Raw genomic sequence first — 24,032 nt, forward strand, 5'->3', positions numbered from 1 at the left:
GGAGGGATGACATGGGGGGAAATGCCAGATGTAGGTGATGGGATGGAGGCAGGAAGCCACATTGCTATGTGTGTACCTATGCAACAATCCTGCATAATCTGCACATGTACCCCAGAACCTAAAGTACAATTAAAAGAAAAAAAAATAGCCACACAGCTCCTTTGATATTTTCCTTAGAATTTTCTTCTACCAAATATCCTAGTTCATTAGTTCATTGCTTTTAAATCCTGCCTTCCATAAAGCCCTAGGTCTTGCACACAATTCAGCCACATTCTTTGCCACTTCACAACCAGGATGACATTTATTCCAGTGTACAATAAGATATTTGTCTTTTCTATCTGAGACCTTATCAGAATGGCCTTTATGTTTATGTTTGTACCAACATTCTGATTATGACCACCTAAGTAATCCCTAACAAGCTTCAGACTTTCCCCATAGCTCTTCTCTTCTTCTGAGCCCTTATCAGAATCATCCTTAATACTCCATTTATGGCATTCTAGACTTTTTCTAATCTGCTCTTTCAGGTTCTTTCTGCCCCTTCCCATTACCCAGTTCCACATTTTCAGTTATTTTTTTTATAGTAACAATCCTACTCTCAGTACCAATTTTCTGTCTGTCTTCATTTTGTGTTATTGTAATAGAATATCACACACAGTAATTTATAAAGAAAAGAAATTAATTTCTAACAGTTCTGGAGGGTAGGAAGTCAAAGGTTGAGGGCTCGGCTTCTGCTGAGAACTTCCTTGTTGCATCATCCCATGGCGGAAGGCAGAAGGGCAAGAGAGGGCAAGAGCAAGTGAGCAAGAGAGGGCTGAACTTGCTTTTATAAAAACCCACTCTTATGATAACCAACCCACTTTTGCAATTATGACATTAATCCATTCATTCATGGGGGCAGAGCCCTCATGGCCTAATTATCTCTCAAGGGTTTCAGTTTTATCTCTTAATACCATCACAGTGGCATTTAAGTTATAACATGAGTTTTGGAGGGGACATTCAAACCATAGCAGAGGTTTAAGTAAGGTAAAAGACAGAACTATTCATTGAATTTGGTAAGTTAGCGTTATGGGAATGTGGGTTCATCGACCACCTTAGAGAAAGAGGGCTGAAAGAGTGAAGAGGAGGTAAGTGGAGGTGGTATATTCTTTTGAGGAGACTGGTTATTTATTCAGAAGTTATTTATTGAACTCCTACCATGTGACAGTCCTTGTTCTAGATGTTAATGGTATCTCAGTGAACAAAACAAACACATTTCTGCCCTGAAGAGTACCACTTTACCTTGGACCTATAGAGGGAAGGGGAGAAGAGGTTAGAAACAGCATACATTGTCAAGGAAATTTTGGAGTTTTTTAAAGGAAAATAAGTATTTAAATATATTTAAGTTAAGGAACCAAGGAACCATGGGTAAATAGAAAGTAGAGATGAAGTGGTTGACAGTATAGGAAAGACAGGTTAATTATTTGTCTAAAAATATAGGAAGATAGAGATCAAAACAGGTAGAGGCTCTTTGTGAGTCTTGAATTGGAGAAGAGATTCTTTCTCAAACTGATGTGTACACACAGGGCAGTGGGAGGGAATGCATCCTAGATGACTTTGATATTCTAAGGGATGTAGGAGCAAGATCACCCATATGGAGAGGATTGTGATAGGGAACTAGAGAGTCATAAAGCTTTGAAATGAGCATTTAGGGTAAGTGGAGAGTCAGAGGAAGGAAGACACGTGGAGGTTTGTGGAGTAGCACTGAAGAATTTGTAATAACATTAATTTTTTGTCTGTGGTTTTACCAAAATTGTTCTCAGCTTCCTACGTGCAAGAATGAAGAAAGCAGTTTGCGAGATTGGTCCTGGTTTTAGGGCTTTGTAGGTAGGTCATTTATGGCAAAAAGTCAGGTTGGGAAGGAATTGAGAGGGCTGGTGAGAGACTAGGTCTCACGAGTGAAGTTGGTGTTCAGACATCACAGGGAAAGTGCAGGTAAGGACTAGTAAGGGCTTTGAGAAAATGAGGCTAGGGTCAAAAGAGTAGTGGTCTTTAGCTGGGTGCGGTGCTACATGCTTGTCCGCCCAGCTCCTCGGTAGGCTGAAGTAGGACGATCACTTGAGCCCAGGTGTTGAAGGCTTCAGTGCACTATGATTATGGCTGTGAATAGCTACTGCACTGTAACCTGGGCAGCATAGTGAGACTCCCGTCTTAAAAAAACCAAAAAACAAAAAACAGAGTAGAGGTCTTAAAGAGCTATGTAGTGGAAGTTACGGAGCTGAAAAATGAGAGAGGGCTATTATCATGTGTTAGGGATGAAGCAGTAGATGGTAACATCCTACTCTCTCACTAGAGAGGATGTGGGTGAAGACTAGAGGTGAAGATCCTTAAAGCAAAGGAGTTTTGTGACTCAGCAATCTAGGTTTCTGGATTGGGGTGGGTGTTGCATGTGGATTATGGAATTTTCAAGTATCATGGCAGATGTTGGCATAGAGAACAAGTTTGAAAGCCAGATTTCAAAGTCTTCAGCCAGTGGGCAATAACTGACCAGAGATTGGTGTTTGATGGTGATTATAAGGGATGGTAAAGGTCACTACAGATAAGAAGTCTGAGAACTATGAGATGGTGTGTTCAGATTTCATCAGATGATGACAGGAGATGAGATGGAGGGTCCACTAGTGACCCAAATGAGCGAAGACATATGTCCAAGGAGATGGATAGATGACCATGATGAGGATGGGTAAAAACTGGTATCTCTAGATGATTTCAAACTAACAGAATGATGCCAGGAGTATGAGTTAATGGACTCTATAAGCAAGGGAGGCAAGAGGAAGCTTGCCTCTTGCCGTCTGAGTTACATAGATGCGAGATTCACAGAGGGAAGAATTTTAAGAAGAGAGCCAAGTTTTCAGGAATGTGGGGAGTTGTAAGGTAGAGTTCCTGATGTTAAGGATGTAGAGAGTTTGATTAATAAGGATGGCAAGTTCTATAGGACATAGTATTTTTTGTTGTTGTTGTTGTTTTTGAGGCAGGGTCTTGCTCTGTTTTCCAACCTAGAATACAGTGACACAATCATGACTCACTGCAACCTCAACCTCCTGTGCTTAAACGATCATCCCCTGGCTCAGCCTCTGGAATAACTGGGAGTACAGGCGTGAACCAACACATGCAGCTAATGTTTTTTGTTTTGTTTTGTTTTGTTTTGTTTTGTTTTGTTTTGTTTTGTTTTTTGTAGAGGTGAGGTCTCAGTATATTGCCCGTCTGGTTTTGAACTTCTCTGGGCTCAAGCAACCTTCCCACCTCAGCCTCCCAAAGAGCTGGGATTACAGGTGTGAGCCACTGCACCCAGCCATACAGGACGTAGCTAGCTTGTTTGTTTGTCTCTTTATGAGAAAGGGTCTCATTTTGTTGCCCAGGCTGGAGTACAGTGGCACAATCTTGACTCACTGAAATCTCTGCCTCCCAGGATCAACTGATCCTCCTGCCTCAATCTCCTGAGTGTCTTGGACTACAGGTGCGCACACCACCTGCCATACCCAGTTAAATGTTTTGTATTTGTAGAGACAGAGTTTTACCATGTTGCCCAGGCTTGTCTCGAACTCCTGAGCTCAAGTGATCTGCCTGTCTGGGCCTCCCAAAGTGTTGGGATTACAGGTGTAAGCCGCCGAGCTCGGCCCAGGACTTAGTTTAATCAATGGATTCGGGGAGAGAGACGGAAGGGGAATAATTAGGTCATGTATGTGGGGTGGAAGAAGGAAGCCCAGAGCAGTAAGCGGATGAAGTTGAGCAATTGGATGAGAGTCATGGGTAGATATAATTGGCCTTTGGGTCCCACATCTGTCTATCTTTCCTTCCCCTTCCCCTTCCCCTTCTCCTTCCCCTTCCCCTTTCCATTCCATTCCATTCTATTTCGGGTACAGACATTTTCAGTTAATGCCATGTAAGCAGTGCAGAGTGCCACAGGAGTCACCAGTCAGTTGCTTCCACCAACTGTTTCCCTTTGCAGATACTGTCTGGGTCTGAACCTGATTAGAGTTCTAGGTTATAGGCTTCCTACCCCAAATCTTAACGTTTATTCTAACTAATATCAATCTGTTTCATGCAAAATACAAACTATAACAATGAACATACTGTTTTAGAAATGTAGCCAAAATTCTTATGATCTATGTTTATGTTTCTTTTAAATTTTAAATGTATTCCTAGGAGTGAATGAAAGCATTTCTTCATAGTATTTTATGGTCACCATTAGAGCCCAAATCCTGCTTTCCCTATAGCAACTGGGTGGTTGGGTTTTTATTAATCTATCAATTTATTTTTAAAAAGAAAAAAGAGCAGCAAAAGCAAAGTAAGCCTTTACTTTTGTAAACCTAACCGAGTTACACAGCGGATTGTATTCTTATTCTGTGCACAATTGCTAACCTAACCTTACTTTAACATTTACAAAGCCAGTTTTTGATTAGCTTTTTATTCCTGGTTATCAGATATACTCCAATTCTCTAAACTAAGTCCAGAGGTGATCATTACTGAGATTTATAGCCACTGATATCACAAAGTCTTAAAATTCAGCTGTTTAAGAATTCTTTTAGGTGAAAATTATTTAGGAAGGAAATCTCGTGTTCAGGTTGGAAACAACTCGACATTAATAAAATTGAAGCCCCTTAGCAAAGCTTATTCCAGTTTGTTATATAACATACTGGTTAACAGCCAGAGGTTACCTGGATTCATGCAAGAGGCAATATTTCTCAGGGTCATGCAATGTATGGCCCTTTATTACAAACTTTTCTTTTAAATATGGATATGTAAGTCAAACTTATTTTTGGATGATCATAGTGAAACCAGAAGACCCATAGTGAAGTTTATGTGACAGAGATCCCCACACAACAATCTGAGCGGTCTCTATAGTGGTGTACAACTTCCCTCTCACTTTGGCAGTTTCTCAAATGTAATTATTCCCAAAACAAATCTATTCAAACATATTGAAAAAGAATGTGACAGTATTGGCAAGCATAAGGATGTTTTAATAGTGATTCCAAAGATTTCTTTTAAAGGTTTTAGTTGTAAGAATGATGGATAATGAGAATTGCAGAAAATTAGCGAGAGTTCTCTTGCCAAAAACAGTTGTTTGGGAAAGCTTTGGGCCTTAAATAGAGGGAATTATGAATAAAGACAATAGTTGATAAAGATGAATACAGTAAAACTTAAAGTGTTGTTGGCTTTAAGAGTATTTTATGTATAAACTTGATTGATGTAAACTTGATTGTTCAATGTTTAAAAGCTCTAATTAATGTAGTTTATACTTAGTATGAAGCACATCAAGGTCTTCATTTTCTCTACTGATTGGAATAATTGAACTATATATTCAGACTTTTCTCACTGCTTCACTCCCTACATGTATTCAGTTTTACTTTTCTCTCAGAAATCCCTGACTTCTTCTGATATTAAAAGTAAGTTTCTTTAAATATTTATTGTTAATAAATACATTAATGAAAAAGCAGAAACATTTATGGTGGTTTCTCTAGTTTTTTTTTTAAACAAATCCCTGGAGGGGTTCCTAATTTATTTCTGTTCCACATTGCCCTCTGATCACTAAATCAAATACAGAGCCACTGCTGCTTAGGGATCTGGCATTCTAGCAAGGCAAGCTAGTGCTAGGGCACTAGCAGGAAGCTTGTTTTGAGCTTACTGGAGGCTATGAGCCTCCTAAAGAAAGAGAGAGGGTCCCTTGGGCCTGAGGCTTATCAGTGATGGGAGGAAATGTTGGGTCCAGTCCCTGGGGAGGTGAGGTGTACTAGAGAAACTGAGAGGCAGGTAAGTGTGTCCACCAGAACCTAATGTTGCTCACAACTCCTTAACCACTTAATCATCTGTCATTCTTTTAAGTAAATACCTGCTTAGGCTCATTTTATCATTTTGAACTTTCCTTCTTCAGGGTGCTAACTTGATAAATTTTTGGTAAATCTGTAGAATATTAGATAAGCACAAGAACCTTCTTGTTCAACTCCCACATTTTATGAATGGGAAAACAGACTCAAAGAGAGGGAACTGAGATAAAGTTGGCTTTCTGGTAAGATAAGCTTCCTAATTTACCATGGGAATTATACTTATCACTGTGTCTAGCTCCTTCCATGTTCTTTAAATATTTGTTTCAATAAAATGGGATAGGCCTTTGGGATAGAGGATCTTACAAATAACACAGGCCTCTACGTACATAGATTATTGATTTGATTTGGAAAGAATGGTAGGAGAAGATGGATGTCTGAGGCCATCTGTTTTCAGTTCTAAATCTGTGGCCCCTTCTTGTTCAGAGCTGTCCACTGGTCTGACCATCTTCTCTTTAGTTAGGGTGCTACCAGGGCAGTATTGAAGGTTTCTTCCTACTGCTTGCTTGCATGTGCTTTCTTCTTACTCAGCACCAGGCCTTTCCTGCATTGCAGGTATTGCAGAACCACGTGGTGTGACACAGTTGGGCGACTTTGATTACACATGCTGTTTATTTCTGCTTCCCATCTAGTGCTTAACCAGAGCCTTCCACGCTCTGCTATGCCTTGCATTCAACCCTAAACTGAGTCATTTATCATAACCTTTGCAGAACCTTTTGAACCTGATTTTTCTTTCCTTTTTCCAAGCATTTTGAATGTTTCATTGAAATCTTGAATGAAGTCACAATGTACTATTCTGTTTTTTGGTTCATGTGCTAATTAAAGAAATTATATCTGGTTAGTGTGGCATAGTTCATTTACAAAACAACTATTCATGGTCATTTTTATTTTATAAGCTTTCTCTCTGTTTCAATTTCGCAAAGACTGTATCTTTATTTTAGTTTAAAAAAAAGTTCATGTTAATTTCATTCTTGCCCACTGAATTTTAAGTGTAATAGCCCTGCAGATATATTTCACCTATTTGTATTAGAATTGTATTTTTTCCATGGACATCAGGGTTGTTTTGTTTTGTTATGTTTTGTTTTGTTTTGTTTTTGTCTGTGTCAGAAGCAACTAGTTATTGGCAGCAAAGGAATTTACTATTCCATTGTGCTATATAAAACAACTAACATTTTTTCAGTGTTTATGATATGAAGGCACTGTTTCATACTTGCTTTATAAGTTGTCATGAATATAATCACCCCCATTTAGACTAGTGGGAAAACTGAGACATCACACGGTTAAGGAACTTGCCCCAGGTCACATGCTAAGTGGCAGAACCAAGATTTTTGAACCCAGATATGTGGCTTCAGAACTCATATATATAGCCAATATATTTCTCTGTTCTTCCTTGTCCCTTGTATAGCCTCTTTGAAACAACCTGGTAATTGCCATGCTCTGTGAAAAAGGGCATTAAAATAGCAAATATCAGAGTACCTCTGATTTTTGAACATCAAAAATGTACCCATTAGAAGATATTCATGAGACAGCTAATCGTTGAGACTCCAGCCTTGATCATACTGTATTTTCATCTCCGGTCATACATAGCTTGATGACCTTTGATGACTTCAAATGACTCTAAATGATATTCTGATTTTGGGGTTAGGCCTGTGTATCAAATGAATGAGCCGTATCTATTTGTAATTCTTCCATCCATCCGTCTTTTCATCTGTCCATCTATAGAATACTTCATCTGCGCATAACAGATACTTAGGTGTTACTTATCCTTACTGCAGCAGCAGAAGCCTTGTTGTGTCCTAAGAGAATAAGACACAGCTTCAGGAATCACTGACTGATCACCTTGAGGGGAAGCCAGTTTGTGAGGGGAAGCCAATTTGTAAGGGTTTGCCAATTTTATGTATCTGCAGCCTTCCGTATGTTACAGGGACTCTTGATTAAGCTGCTGAATTTGGCATTAGTTGAACTTCCAGTTTACTTTCAAGGAGAGTCATTCAGACAGTTCCAGTCCAAGAGAATAGCAGTTGGGAATAAACTGAGATATTTGGCGAGAAAATGAGGTGGGAGATGAATTTGGTGACAGCAGAGCATTCTTATTGGAGACTACTATTGGAAAATGTAGTTAGAATGGCAAGGGAAATAAAAGTTTGTTAGAGTAGCTCTGAAACCAAGCACAGTATACGACTGGAAATAAATTCTCTTGTCATTGTAGGCAAACTCCAGCTTTGGAGCCTGACACGTGTGAAGTATACAACAGGTTTTCAAACTAATTTGATTGTGTTCCAAATCACAAGAGGTCAAAATTACCCAAGGCTCAGACACATTAATCTTATAGAAATTTAAGACAAACTCTACCCAGCCCCAGTCAGTCTTTACATTTCTGCAACTCTTTCTCCTTTCTTCTTCGGTATTTACTTAGCAGTGCGCTGCAAATGTACTTATATACTTCCTTCACTTATGTCCTACTTGTGTTTCCTGTGAACTCTATGAGATTGTAAACGCGCCTATTGTAGGAACTGGTACAGCCCTAGCTCAGAGGTCAGTGAGAGGTAGAATGCAAGCAAAAGGAGAGAAGTGATTTGACTTCGCCTCAGCCTGCTCCTACTGCCAACTGATGACTTTTCACAATGGCGAAATGTGAGAGTGGAAGAAGAGGGGGAGAGTTACTATATGGAGTGTGGCAGGAGGAAGATTGGCACCTTTGGAGGGCATGTATGGAATTTAAAACATGCTCATGCACTCTGGGGAGGGCAACGCAAGGCAAGATAAGTGGAGCCCTAGATAGCCATGGGCCTGTCTTTGAGTTATAATATGATAAGGTCCTAGTTCCAGGAGGGGAATGAGGAAGAAATTATAATTTTCCTTAGGGAAATCACTTAAAAGAAATCACCTTACTAGATTCCATTGTTTATGAGCTCCAGAGCAAGATGGAGTGTGTATATATGTGTATGTATATATAATGTTTTTAATACTTTATTGTTTATTGTCTTTTGTATCACATGGTACTAGAAAATTTGGTAAGTGGCAATTTTTTGTGATTGAAATATGCCACTTAGGTGTTCTAGTTGTTTTTCTACCCAAGATTTACTGTATTCTCAGCATAGGGATGGCAAAAGCTGATAGGAGAAAATTCTCTCTCATGTCTCTTGAATATAAATAAAAGGAGAGTTTTCTTTACAGCTCTGCAGCTCTTGAATGTTGAATTTTAATATTCTCATTTGGAGTTTCATTTGAACAAATAGCTTTCTTCTCCAACCCATTGTACCAACAATCATTTCAACCTGCAGTTCTCCTCTCCTCCCCCTCACCCTTTGTGGAAACAATTCTTTGATCTTAGTAAGGTTTAGACACAGTTCATTAACTAGTATTTTGTATTTATGAAAATTCAGGTGTATGGATGAAAACTACTGAAACAAATAAGTCTTGTTGTCCAATTGTAGTAGAGTATCTCCGTTTGGAGTTGATTGCCCAATAGTGTTGTGGAGACTATGACCCAACAAATAGTGTCATTGATTACATGCTATTGCTTACTCATTTATTAGTAAACCCTTTGTGTGGGCTTCATTACTAATTGTTATGTCAAATATCTGTATAAATAAATAATATCTGTTAATCATTGAGATGTTAGTCTTTAAAATGTAATTTTCAGGTTCTAAAAAGCACAAAGATAATGATATATCACATCAATGTTCTTTGACAGCTTTGGCAGAGTCTTTCTTGACTTTTTTTTTTTTTTATTTCCATAGGTTTTGGGAGAACAAGTCATATTTGGTTACATGAGTAAGTTCTTTAGTGGTGATTTGTGGCATTTTGGTGCACCCATCACCCAAGCAGTATACACTGAACCCAATTTGTAGTTTTATCCCTCACCCTTCTCCCACCCTTCAGTCTTTTTTTGTATTGGACTTTATGTAGGTTAGTGATGTTTCTCCTTGCTCTGCTTGCAGAGAAATGTTGTGAAAAATACCCTGCCCCAGCTTGTGATTATTAAGCGAGGTAAACTTAGAGAACAGCTCATGGCTGGCTGATTTGAATGTGTTTGCCTTGTGATCAGCCTCCGTTCCATGGTGCACACTAGTGCTGGGTTGATAGGCCCTCCTGAAAACCTTTTACAGTTGTCCTTGTATTTTATGGCAGGTTATGCTCACAGAAAGTTTTCTGTAAGTCAAAATAATATAAGTTGAATCTGAATTCTTCAAAGAAACAATATTACATTGGGGATTATATCTCTGGCCTGATGCCTAACTTTTTATAAAAATAGAAATAACTATAACCATCATTTTAATCAACTGTTTAATCAGCTGGAAATGATGAATCTGAATACTGTTCAGGAGAAAATTGTCTGAAATATTTTTAAAATCAGTTAACAAGGCATCACAATAACCAGTCACATTAAATTATGTTTAATGAACTAAAGTGTCATAGTAGACTATACAAAGGTTTTTATCATAATCACTGCCTTGTTTTTACTGAAACTAATCAGAAGGTTGTTTTTCTTAAAGCACTTTCTGCAAAGTCAAGGACTTCTCACAGGATTTCTTTTAGTAAATTTTGATAGGGATGCTTCAGGAGACTCTTGGGGGAGACTTTGAGGAGACTTGGCTTTACAGCTTTTTGAGAAATTGAATTGAGATTTTCCTTATGCTTTGCTTTGCTCATTGTAAATACCCTGTAGCAGACACATATTTTGGAGAATAAGTTATTGGTCTCTTCATTTTGATTGTCACCAGAGAAGGGTTAATGATAAAGTTATGGTTGTTGAGATCTGAAGGATTATTATCAGTAGGTAAAGAAGTGGGCGTATTCTATGTCAAGGGAAACAGTGGAATACCCAGAGACCAGAAAGTGCCTGAGGCTTACCTGGAATGGAAAAAAGGCCAGTGGATTATAATAGAGAAAGAGAAGAGGAGGGCAAATGAAGTTGGGCAAATAGGAGGAAGAGACCAGACTATGTATAAGACTTCACAGATCAGAGTAAGGATTTTAATTTTCAGTTTTAAGATCATTGGGAAACCTGTAAAGTGGGGGCTGGAGGAGCAATATGATCAAGTTTGTGTTGCACCTGGTTGTTGTGTTGTCCTGCTAGGTTAGCTCTCAGAGTACTATGTAGCCATCATTCTTGGCACTTAGCTGATTTCTATGAGCATTTAATGAATATGTGGTCTCCCCTCTCCCTATACTCTAAGCTCCTTGAAGGCAGGGAGTGTGTCTGTTTTTTATTCATCACCCCGTCTCCAGTGCCTTACACAAAGTAGGAGCTCAATGAATATTGGTTGAATGGATGCATCAACTGTGTTAACAGATTAACCTTGTGACCCGCTATTAGGTGAGGGAGTTACTTTTTTATTGATGCGAAATTCACATAACATAAAACTAACCATTGTAAAGTGAACAATTTATTGGAATTTAGTACATTTATATTTTTTATAACCACCAACTCATACCTACTTCCAGAACATTTTTATCTCCTAAAAACGAAACTCCATACTTACTAAAGAGTTACTCTCCATTCTTCCCTTTCCCTAGCTCCTGGTAACTACCAATCTGCTTTCTTTTTTTTATGGATTAACCTATTCTGCATATTTCATGTAACGGAATTATACAATATGTGACCTTTTGTGTCTGGCTATTTTCACTTGACCTAATGTTTTTGAGATTCATTCATATTAAAGAACATATCAATGCTTCATTCCTTCTAATGGCTGAATAATATTTCATTGTATGGATATACCACATTTTGTTTATCCATTCATCAATTGTGGACATTTGGGTTATTTCCACCTTTTTGTTTTGTTTTTTGAGACGGAATCTCACTCTGTTGCCCTGGCTGGAGTGCAGTGGTGTGATCTCAGCTCACTGCAATCTCCACCTCCTGGGTTCAAGCAATTCTCCTGCCTCAGCCTCCTGAGTAGCTGGGATTATACGCATCTGTCACCATGCCTGGCTAATTTTTGTATTTTTAGTAGAGACAGGGTTTTGCCATGTTGTCCAGACTGGTCTCCAACTCTTGACCTCAGGTGATCCACCTGCCTTGGCCTCCCCAAGTACTGGGATTACAGGCATTAGCCACCGTGCCCAGCTGTTTCCACCTTTTGAATAGTGCTACTATAAACATGCACGCCCAAGTTTTTGTTTGAATACCTGTTTTCAATTCTTTTGGACCTATACTTAGGAGTAGAATTGCTGGGTCATATGATAATTCTATGTTTAACTTTTTAATGAACTGCCACACTCTTTCTCATAGCAGCTGAATCATTTCACAGTCCCACCAGTGATGTATGTGAGTTCCAATTTCTCCACATTCTTACCAACACTTGTTATTTTCTGTTTTTATTGTTGTAGTTGTTTCTTTAATTCTAACTAGCCTAGAAGGCTGTTCATTCATGGCTTCTGCAATGCATGAGTGAACTTCCCCTTATTTGCAGGGAATATTTTATTCCTTGGTACTTTATCACATTGTTATTTCACAGTATGAAAATTGAAGTGAAACTCAAAGGTACACTGGGAAGAATTGGATTCTAAATTCATAAAATTTGAGTCCAGCAGCATTCTGTTACATTGCTTTCTGAGATAGACCTGCAACTATTAGGAGAACTATATTTTTTCTCTTATATACTATTTTTAGGATTGAAGAAGAGGTCTAAAGGACTAATCTCACATCCAAAGAAGTTTCTTCTTCTGAACATACGTGTTGGCTAAAGCATTTATCAACTCTTCTATTGCATGAGTCTTTTGAGAGTTCCACTGAGAATTATGAGGAAGCGCCATGTAGTCTTATAGCATAACGTTCTCATCATAGGCAATTTTGTATTGGTTTGACACATTTGTGTTTTCTACTCTTCTTCTTCTTTTTTTTTTTTTTTGAGATGGAGTCTTGCTCTGTCACCCAGGCTGGAGTGCAGTGGCATGATCTCTACTCACTAGAACCTCTGCCTACTGGGTTCAAGTAGTTCTCTGCCTCAGCCTCCTGAGTATCTGGGATTACAGGCACCTGCCACCATGCCTAGCTAATTTTTGTATTTTAAGTACAGATGGGGTTTCACCATCTTGGCCAGGCTGTTCTTCAACTCCTAACCTCGTGATCCACTTGCCTCAGCCTCCCAAAGTGCTGGAATTACAGGTGTGAGCCACCGCGCCCAGCCTCTATTGTTTTCCTTTCCGTTATTGTTTTGTTTTGTTTTGTTTTAGTTTAGCTGTGCTCAGCATGCAGGGAGCGGTTGTATTTGCTTGTAGTAAATGACTGGTAACCAAGCTGAGATGTCAGCAGAACATCATAGAATACTTAAGTACACTGACTATATAAAATCATTCAGATTCCTGTCCATCTGAAGTAATCAGACTATCAGTCCACCATTAATTTGTCCTCATTAATAATACTAACAAATACAAATGCACTTTAATTTCCATTCTTTGAGGACTGCCTTTATTTCATTGATTTCTGCTATTTTTCTACCCTTAAGTCATAACTATTTGGCAGCATTTAGAACGTTCCACATCATATCTGAGTTTATAAAGTAGAGCAAGAATAGACTTAGAAATGTATTAACACATTGCATACACATATGCTTTTTATAATAATGCAAAGTGGAGTTAAATGCATTACAGTCAGGAGAATTGAGTCTTTATGAACATTTAATTTTTGAGTACTAGTCATGACTAAGCTGCTTGCATTCCACTGAGCAAAGGTTTCTTAATGAAGAAGACTACAAACCACTGTGTTGTTTCATGATTTAGCTGAAAGCATTTTTTTCTGTTTAAAGCTTCCTAGGCATTTTTTAATGTTGGCTACAAATTCTTATAATTGTTCTAGATACCCCCTATGTATGCTTTAGAAATACCCCATTGCTGTTTTCAATCATATACTTGAATAGGACTTCTAACTACTGTTTTTCCTATTTGGTAAAAAACATTTGTTTTGTGGAAAATTGTTTGGTTTTCAGGGTGGTTTGGCCTTTAGTGTGAGTGGTGTTTGTTTTTGTGAAGTCGTGCATTTTGAATGTATCCACTCTAATATAAAATAATTTCAAATGGTTTTTTTCTCTCTCTTTTTGTGTGTGTGTGTGTGTTTTTTCATTTTATAGCTGAAATCCTGTGTACAGGTAAGATTTGTATTCTAAGAGGTTTATTAATGTTAAAAATTGCCCTTATGGTAGTTAATGCTAATGTGATTGTACCTTAGTTGCTGGGACTTGGATTTCATTCTATTTTATCAGAGGAGTAAACAGTTTCCCTAGGGTGACAGGCCCATTTGAAAAGGCATTCATTTTTTCACATTTAAAGATTACCATTAAATAAATTGCTACTGTTGTGTTTTACGTGGACATCTTAAAGGCCTGAAAGAACCAGTGTACCCTCTTGTGTACCAAAATTAGCACCCTGAAGGAGTTTTATCTAGTAAGTTTGTACTTAAACATTTTTTAAAAGGCATTATCACATGACCCTTTCCCAAGTCTTTGTGACTTTTCATGATGTTTCATTTATTTCTCCCTCCTTTTCTGCTTTGGAGCCTGCATTTTTTTTTTTTTTTTTTTTTTTGAGACAGTCTCGTTCTGTGACCCAGGCTGGAGTGCAGTGGCACAATCTCGGCTCACTGCAAACCCCGCCTCCCTGGTTCAAGTGATTCTCCTGCCTCAGCCTCCCGAGTAGCTGGGATTACAGGTGCCCTTCATCAGTCCTGGCTAAGTTTTGTATTTTTAGTAGAAATGGGGTTTTGCCATGTTGGCCAGTCAGGTTTTGAACTCCTGACCTTAGGTGATCTGTCCATCTCGGCCCCTTAAAGTGCTGGGATTACAGTAAGGCTTGAGCCACCGTGTCTGGCCTAAGCCCGCAAATTTTTATTCCACATATATTGTCTTCTCGTGTGTATTAGTTTGTAAATTATTCTTTATCCTGAAACAGGGAGTGGTCTCTTCCTCACCCTTGAATGTTTTGTTTTGTTTTAGGGGGCTAGGCTGAAACAGGGGGCAAATGATGCAACATCCAAAGCCACATTTCAAGTTTTGTGTGTGTGTATGTGGCAGGTGAAGGAGTCTAGCTCTGTCACCCAGGCTGGAATGCAGTGGTGTGATTTCGGCTCACTGCAACCTCCACCTCCCAGGTTCAAGTGATTCTCCTGCCTCAGCCTCCTGAGAAGCTGGAATTACAGGTGTGGGCCACCATGCCCGGCTAATTTTTGTGTTTTTAGTAGAGATGGAGTTTTGCCATGTTGGCCAGGCTGCTGTTGAACTCCTGACCTCAAGTGATCCACTCACATTGGCTTCCCAAAGTGCTGGGATTACAGGCGTGAGGCACTGCACTTGGCCGACCACATTTCAAGTTTTATTGCTAGAATATCTGGCTCCAATAGCTGGGTGCTGTGGCTCACACCTGTAATCCCAGCACTTTGGGAGGCTGAGGAGGGAGGATCACCTGAGGTCAGGAGTTCAAGACCAGCCTGATCAACATGATGAAATCCCGTCTCTATTAAAATTACAAAAAATTAGCTGGGCATGGTTGCAGGCACCTGTAATCCCAACTACTCAGGAGGCTGAGGCAGGAGAAGTGCTGGAACCCAGCAGGCGGAGGTTGCAGTGAGCCAAGATTGCACCATTGCACTCCAGCCTGGGTGATAAGAGCCAAACTCCATCATAAAGAAAGTCTGGCCCCACTTTCCTTTGCATCATTTTAGATCAGATTATTAGTCAAGTCCTCTTCAAGTTATATATGAAGAAATCAATGCCAGGACTTCCCCAAGACACATACAGGCTAATTGGTGATAGAAGGCTATTAGGACCTCCATCTCCTGGTTTCTTACCTCTCTTAATTAAGCGTTAGAAGCAAAAACACCCACCTGGGATCATAACCGAATACTTAATTTTACTTACCCATTTTTGCTATACATGGATAGAAATTATCACAAACAGGACAGTGATCTCACTCATACTGTTGAGTACTTTGCCAGTATTGTTGATTGTGAATACGATGTATTTTTCCTACCAGCAGACTCTTGCATAGATATAGCCCAGATATGCAGACATGTTTGCTGAGATAAGAGATATAGTAGCATTGCCCAAAGCATGTTGTATAGAATGTGATGTCCCTGGAGTTTCCTTGTGGGGAAAAAAAGAGTTCTGTGGTCAAAAAATTTGGGGAAATGCTGACTTACACAAAGTTAAAGAGGTTTCTTTAAGACTTTATGGAGCTTTTACTACGTGAGTATGCATTGTGAATAGCCGGGAGGAGGGGTTACAGGAGTGGGCTTCCCCTTTCTCTAAGGAACCTCATTATTAACTTGTTTCTTGTAACTCAGTCTGGGGAACATTGAGTGTGGTATCCTGATATTCTTGCCGGTTATCTTACTGTGGCATTCCTAGTTGGCAATACTCAAAGGCAAATTAAAATTTAACAATCTAAACAATTTTTATTTATACGTAAGGCATTACTGAGTATTTGTCGTGCTCTTCTTTTTATGCTTCAAGATACAAGTTACACATTACACTTCAAACATCTTGCTAATTTATATAGTCTCTTTTAAGCATGTTTTAGGAGTAACTACAGTCCAATCATCTGTTATATTTATAACAACATCCAATCTTTATATTGCAAAGAAGCTTCAAATCCAAAGCTTTGGGAAGAGGGAAGAGATAGATGATAGAGAGACAGTGTCAGTAATTCCAGTGCAGTTCCCAAGTGCCTGTGTGCTCTGCCACAAAGGGAGAAACGAATTCCTATTTTTACTGTCAGGGTGTCAGATCAACAGTTCCAAAAGACTAACAGTATATGTTATGGACAGCAGCCTCGCCTCCATGGGTTCTTTGAGTAGCCCTCAGTTGTCATCAGACATGCCACTTGTCAGCCTCCATTGCCAGCTCTAGTCCTTCATGAACACTGAAGAATAGTGGTTTCAAAACCAAGTGCTCCCTGCTAGTGGACCATAACTCATCCTGCCCCTTTAGGCAGGGGTAGCACCAAAATTGTCTATGCCTCTTCTGTAGAGCCAGAAACTTTTCTTGCTTTAACTAGAACATTCACATGTGGGTTATGTTTAGGACATTGCCTAGTTCCATGCTGTCCCAGTTGCTAGAGTTTTAATATTCTCACAGTTTGTTAACATCTACAAACCTCATTTTTTTGTTCCTGTGAATACTTTACAGTCATTTAAAGTGATTGTTTCTGTTAATCTTGCTGTAAGCAGTCTGGTAGGTTATGTGACCTTGTTTTATAGATAAGGAAATGAGGCTCAACTAAGCCATTTTCTCCAGGTCTCATTTTGAAGAAAAAAAAGATACAAATAATATTTCTCATATCTTTCTTGCTTCCCCTGTCCTCTCCAGATTTTATCCTGAAAGCCTACCCTATAGAATGTTTGTTGTTGTTTTTTTTCTTTTTTAAAGAGATGAGGTTTCACTCTGTTGCCCATGCTGGAGTGCCACAGTGGTGATCATAGTTGACTATAATCTTGAACTTCTGGGCTCAAGTGATCCTCCTGGCTCAGCTTCCCTAGTAGCCAGGACTACTGGTGTGTGCCAGCATGCCATGCTAATTTTTAATTTTATTTATTTATTTATTTATTTTTAAAAACAGGAGTCTCACTCATTTGCCCAGTCTGGTCTGGAACTCTGGGCCTCAAGCAAAGCATTTGGGATTACAGGCCCAAGCCACTGTGCCAGATCCAGGAAGAATGCCACCACCATCCGCCCCTGAAATCCCTTACTTTTTTCATTTATTCAACTAAGCCATGCTCCACAGTGGAAACTTGCTTTTTACCTACTTCTTTTATTGGGGATTTTAAGAAAAGTTATAGCCTGGATATGCTATTTAAATTAATTACATTTACAGCTTGGGCAGTTTTTAAGCCAATTTGCTTGTATGGTATTTAACAGTTTACTTGCAAAAATGCATTCATTGGTTTTGCTGAACACACTCCAACTTATATTTGAACTGGCAGACCTTTCTAGGAAACTTAACAACTTTTATAGTAATTACACTATCACTGAAACAGGAAATAAAACCTGTTCAGGTCATCAGACACCCCTTTTACAATATGTTTTTCTTTTGCTCCAGCCACAGTTTCTTATCTCTTCTTATACTGTAATAGAAATTCTTCTCTGGTGATCTAGAAAGTAATTTTTGGATGAGAATTTATCTCTTCTAGGTAATGATATTGGTAAAGGCATTTTTCTCCCTAATAGCAGCTTTTTTTCCTTGTGATTGTTAGATATTACTGTTGGCTGCTGAGATAAAACTTTCTTACCTATGAGATAGCTAAATAGTGAGAAAAATATTCCATCTCTAAGGGACCTTTCCACATAAACTGTCTGCTTAGGGCTTGTGTATATTTTTGAAGCTTGAATTTACAATATTGCAGTCACTCTCTTGGGGTGGGCAAACTCTGTATCATAGCAAATACTTAGATTATGTTACATACACTACAACCAAAAGTCCAGTTCATCTTTCCTCAGAAGCTTATTGTTTAGCCCCACTTTTTATTGTGGTCCATTTATTGTAGGTAGGGATTAGAAAAGAACTTCCCAAGATGAGGAGAAATTGTGTGGTGTGAGATACTGATATTTTAAAATAATAACACCTTAAAAATACAAAAGTTACCAAGACAAATCAGGTCTTTGGAGAAGAGTAACAAAAAAATGATGAAATAATGGGGCCAAGGCCACTAGAGCACTGCTTTGAACTCTTAAGGAATAGATTGTCCCCTGATGGCTTTCTTTGCTGCCTCCCATGGAAGTACAGGAACTAGGCAAGCCACAGTTGGCTCACTTCCCAAGTTCTGGGAAACTTTACAAGGATCACAGGGGTTGGTACAAGTTACTTGATAATCTGCAGCATTCTCTCTGAGATTTAGCTGCCATTGTGTTAGCAAATTTCTGCATGTCAGTATGCGGTTGGTCCCATCTCTCCCTCCAGCCTCTGAGGTTTGTAATCTATATTTTATTCTCGTCTTTTTCAGCTAAGTTGGGCTTTGAGGCCTGGGGCCTGCTTATTCCTGCTTTTTATTTGCACGTATATTTTTATCCATTTCCTGAGGGTAATCGTAAATGGTTAGCTGGATTTTCAGCCTCACTGCTCCTATCTTTAGAGTTAAAAATCTCTTTATTTAGAGTTTTAAATTAATTTTCTTGAGTGTTTGGAATGAAAGGCTGTGTGTAAAGATGGGTAGGGTGAAAGTGAAAGGGAACTTCTGAGGCTTTGTATACTTGCTAGTTAAATTTTTGTGCATAATTGTCAGGCTTTGGGTTAGGAAAGATTCTGTTAATAAGGAAAGTTGAGTTACTGAGACCCCAAAGGAACGCTGAGAGTCTCAGGTTCCTTCCTATAAATGGAAGAACCCGAGTCATTAAAAGATAAAACTCCCGTTAGAATCTTGAATCACAAAATGTTTACAGTATTTTCGATCCATCAACTTTCTAATAGCCATCCTGTAATGAAGCTGCATTTTAGTCTTTAGAGCCACAATTTCTGTAGCCCTGAAGTTCTTGGAGTAAGGGCATAGTGAAGGAAGGGGGATCAGATTGGGAAAACTTAGAATTGATTGTCACTATTGAAATTAAACTGCTCAGTGGATCAGTTTGAGATAATGAAAGGTCCTCTCTGAGCTTCCAAACAAGGCATTATTCTTAACCAAATCCTCATGATCAGTGCTTTTTCTTAAGCCTTGTGCATGCTGATTTAGGTGTTTATGTGAGGTTTAATATCCATTTCCTATAGCAGGTTTTATTCAATTAAATATGCTGCCTTTGGGCAATGCCTAATTAGAAAAATTTATGTCTAGGGATAAACTTTGTATATTCAGTTGTCCCTTGGTCAGGTGTTTGAGAATTTCAGTTAATATGACCGTAATTAAACTTTAAAGGCAGAACAACACAAAATGCCCTATTGGTCTTGCTTCACTTCCTTTGGCTTAATCACTTATAGAAGTTGCAGTAAAAGGAAAATCTGAAACGTGCAATTTTAAGGATCATTTTAGAGTTATGATTGTAAATTACACATCAAGTTTATTCAGCTTTGCTTGTTATAATGGAGTGGGCTTGGGAACCTCAGCAATTTGGCCACTGAATACATTGTAGTTATTTTAACCAAGAAGCTCAATACACTGGAAATGTTCCCTGGAACTGTAATGATCTCCCTGTACCCCCACCCCTTCAGCCCTAGTGTGGAAATGCTGACTTCTGGGAGCATTTTAATAGACATCTGAAATTTCGATGAGATGCTCTTTCAGTTTTGAATTTGGCCTTTTTAAGACATTATACTGTTCAAAAATATTCCTGCTTCAGAGAAGAAAATAGCTTTGGGCTGGAGTGTGGAGTTTTAAATCATTGCCAAGTCTTCAGATTTTAATAAGAATTTTTTGTTGTTGTTCGTTTTTGAGAGAATACTTTTATTTGCTGTAGTAACTTTCAGAAAGCAGTTTGATGACCAATAAAAATAATGCTGTAACTACCAGGGATTACATCAGTTTTAAGATTATTTGCTGATAATCCAAGTAGCTGCATTGTATCAGGGCCTGTAATTCTCATTATTAATGATCTGAATAACTGAAGGGGGATTAACCACATGCAAAATAAATTATCAAAGGGGAATCTTTGTGAGCAGCTTAAAATGGTTGGACAGAACAATATTTGAGGGTTATTTGTATTCTTAGCCTTTGGAAAGGAAATTGTTTAAATTATTTACATTAAAGAAGTAGTGCAAGATTATGGATGGCATACTAAAAATCATAGGATGTTATTTAAGGATGATTACTGTTTGAAAGAGAAAGTCTGTGGCAGTAATTCTCAGCTGTGGTTGCAAATTAGAGTTGTCACCTGGGGAGCGTCCAGAAAAATTAAATATTAAATAAAATACCCAGGCATCAGTATTGTGTTTAAAGCCACTGTGTGACCAGGATTAAGTCAAAGATCTATGGCTAACTGATAAATTTAAGTCTTCCAGCACCTGGAAAGGATGTAGAGGTAGGCTTTATTTCAGATCTTGTGCTAGCTTTTATAGTGACAGTCTTGTATTGAGGTCTCTATTTTTCTTCAGTTCTTATCTAGTCACTGGTCTGGAGGCAATCGGGAAACAAATTTTGTTTCCAGTGGCTTTTCATTTTGTATGACTAGCAAAGACATAGGATTTTAAGATGGTACCAGTTAAATAATTACTCTGTTAGGTTTTTTACCGAGAGGCCATTTTGGGGTATAAATTACTTGCTTTATTATTTTTTTACAGTATTCAGTTTGTACTGTGAAAGTATAAATTCAGAGTACAAAAGGTTGATTTTTATTGTGAGGAAGAAATTTATGTTGTTTTCTCTGTTAATTCATAAATTGTAAACATACTTTTAAATATTTGCCATACTTTATCATGTAGTGTGATATCTCATTAAAATAGAGTAAGTACCAGCATATTTCAAGTTTTAAGAAATGCTGTTCTTAGGGACAATTGAATGGGAAGCAGTTCAGAACAGGATGGACTCCTCTGATGAATTGCAATTCATTATGAGGTGCTAGGAATCACACACTCCCACTCCAGACTACACTGCGTGCCATCCAAATGGGAATTTTAAAAATGATTTCTACTTAGTGTTTCTCTGCTTTGGCAAAGACATCTACATTACTCAAAATCAAAGGAAATAACAACACTGTTTTAACACTATATTGGCAGCAGGTGGACAATTACGGAAAATTTACATGAGTTCAGCATTGCTTTTTTTTTTTTTTTTATGTGAACCAAATATTATACCGTTGCAGGAAATTCCACCAGATATTGCAGGTTCATAAGCTTTTAGAGTGAAAACAGGCATGGAAAAGTCACCTACTTCATACTACCCTATCCCCAGTCCTCAGGCACTTCGCAACCCAAACCAGTTTGGGTAATTTTGGAAAATGCTCAGAAGTGGACGTTCTGCAGCTTCTTTCAGGCTTCTGTTTCATTGTCTAGCAACAGTCACTGCCAGGATCTGCACACACATAACCCTAAACCTGCATAGTAATTTCAATCCATTTTCTCCAATTTAATGGAGGTAGAGGTCACCTAGGCCTTCTTTAAAAGAGATTAGAGAGATGATGTAAGAGGAAAGCTCTTAGTAAAACTAAGAGCTATATCATTCAAATATAGGGAATTCATAAAAATATCAATGTGCCTAAAAAATTGTGTTGTGTCTTTGCCTTTTGTTCTTTGGCACAGACTATAGAAGACAATTCAGAATTGGGAAAGCACTAGTCCATTTTTAAGTTAATCAGTGGTTGCTGTAATTTAAGGGAGAAATCCATAATGGCATCACACGACATATCCTACTTCAGTCATTCTCTAACTCCTTTGCCTCTTCTCCATTTCAACTTGTAGAATTAATTAAGAACTTGTATAAAAGGTAACTCTGCCTCATTTACTCTACAGCCACTTCTTGCTTGTGTGAAAAACTAAACAGCCATATGAATATTAAATTAAAAGTTGCAAATTACAATGTATATGTGGACTTGACATTTTCTGTAATTCAAATTGGTATAAGAGTCAGGTCTGTTTTGGAGACCACAGATAGGCCTTAACCTACAACAGAAGATGGGAGCTGGGGTGAAGCCAAATAAACTATACATCTGGCAGGTGCATATGCTTTCATTTTAAGTTTTACAAAATGGATATTATGGAAAATTTGGTGCTCTTACCTATAAGCTGTGTCAGAACCTGTGTATTACAATTGCAAACAGAGAAGTAAGTCGCTAAATCAAAGCTATCACTTGGTGAAAATACTGTTTACTGGTTTCTAGGAACTGTGTGAAATTTTACCTATGAATCATTTACTCTTAGTTTGCGGAGGACCTTGGACAATCAGTTGTTCTAATGCCTTGTCTTTGGGCAGACAGATAAATAACTAAGCTATCCAGCACAGACACTTACTGACTTTTTCCAGGTCTCCAGGGATCCCACAGATTCCCTTAGCACATGCCAGGGTAGCTTCCCAGAGTTACATACAGCTTGAATCTCTCTCCTATTTCAGTTTGTCCCAGTTACTTTTTGCATGATTCTCTACAAATTTTGAAGGCAGTATCATAAGCTTAAATGAAAATGCAAGGCAAAGAGGTTTTATCTATACTTTGGGGTGATTTTTATTTTTTAAAATGAAGAAATTATTTTCTATATACTGTATACCTAAGATGCACAAATTCAGACTGGAATACATTCAGACATTGTAGATAATTGGAAGACTACAAGTTCTTAGTAGTCTTGCATAAAATGATTAGTTTGAGGGTGGGATTTAATCTTTGACCTTTAAATAGATCATTGAAAGGAAGGAAGATCTTTTTGACTACATATATTAAAACATTTTAGGTTGGGGAATTATATTTCTAAAAAATAATGGGAATATATAAATGGATATTGTTTTCTATCATACATCCTTTGACTTAAATATGAGGTAAGTCTCGGATATGGTAATATAGTACCATAAAAGGAGACTGTCTCAAATTTATGTAAGAAAAGGGTATTATCCTGATTTAAGCAAAGAGAGTGAGGCCTCAGCAAAATTAAAGAATGGGATAAAATGGAGCCCAATCTTGTAACTTTTAAATTCAGTGAGTCTACTTATTAAAAATGTAAAAGGGGCATGAAAAATATGTTGTGTGAAATGGGACTTTACAAGAATAAGGCTCTGAGAGATTGCAAAATATATTCTATAAAGCCAAATAATTACAGTTGCCTTGTACAAAAAGTTGATCATTTCTTCAGTAGTGGCAGCCGTTCTGTTTCTGACCTGTACACTTATACACAATTATTTTGTGTTTAGAAGTAATCTGCATTGTGCTTTCTGTTCTCTAGTAAGGTAGTTGGCAGGGTCCTCAGTAGTTGCATAATAAATGAAATATTCCCAGTTCTTTCTTTCTTAAGTTAGTGTGTTGCTAGTGAAGGTTATGATTAAGATTCATTTGAGCTGTGGATGAAAGAAAAATGATTGGCAGTAAAAATATTGTTTCTCTAGGATACTTTCTTTAATCATTTTAGAATTGCACAGTTGACCTCAGAACAGTTGGTTTAAGCAACACTTTCGGTAATCTTTCCTATGTCAGCAAGTAAGAGCTTAGTGGATTTTGAATTTCCTAACAAGATTTTCTCCTATCCCTACTACTTTCTCCCCAGATTATAGCCCAACATGCTTAGACAAGAATTCTGGGCTTGGTAGAAGTGTGAAGAAATGTGATGAAAAACTGATTT

General features: G+C 38.1%; 1 protein-coding gene across 10 annotated transcripts in view; it reads left to right on the top strand.

Annotated features, from left to right (window-relative positions):
- ATP11C (ATPase phospholipid transporting 11C (ATP11C blood group)) overlaps positions 1-24,032 on the top strand; it is a 204,260-nt gene that overhangs the window by 76,508 nt on the left and 103,720 nt on the right. For 5 of the 10 annotated variants that reach the window (XM_074391506.1, XM_074391504.1, XM_074391501.1 and 2 more), the window contains exon 2: positions 13,934-13,951. The exons of 3 other annotated variants lie outside the window; for them this stretch is intronic. In XM_074391506.1, the coding sequence (XP_074247607.1) occupies positions 13,934-13,951 (18 nt within the window). Of the gene's footprint in view, positions 1-13,933; positions 13,952-15,167; positions 18,761-24,032 lie in introns of those variants that run through there. 2 more of the 10 variants (XM_003940721.2, XM_003940722.3) reach the window with 2 other exon arrangements.

This window comes from Saimiri boliviensis, chromosome X, assembly GCF_048565385.1.
Source record: "Saimiri boliviensis isolate mSaiBol1 chromosome X, mSaiBol1.pri, whole genome shotgun sequence".
Taxonomy (NCBI): domain Eukaryota; kingdom Metazoa; phylum Chordata; class Mammalia; order Primates; family Cebidae; genus Saimiri; species Saimiri boliviensis.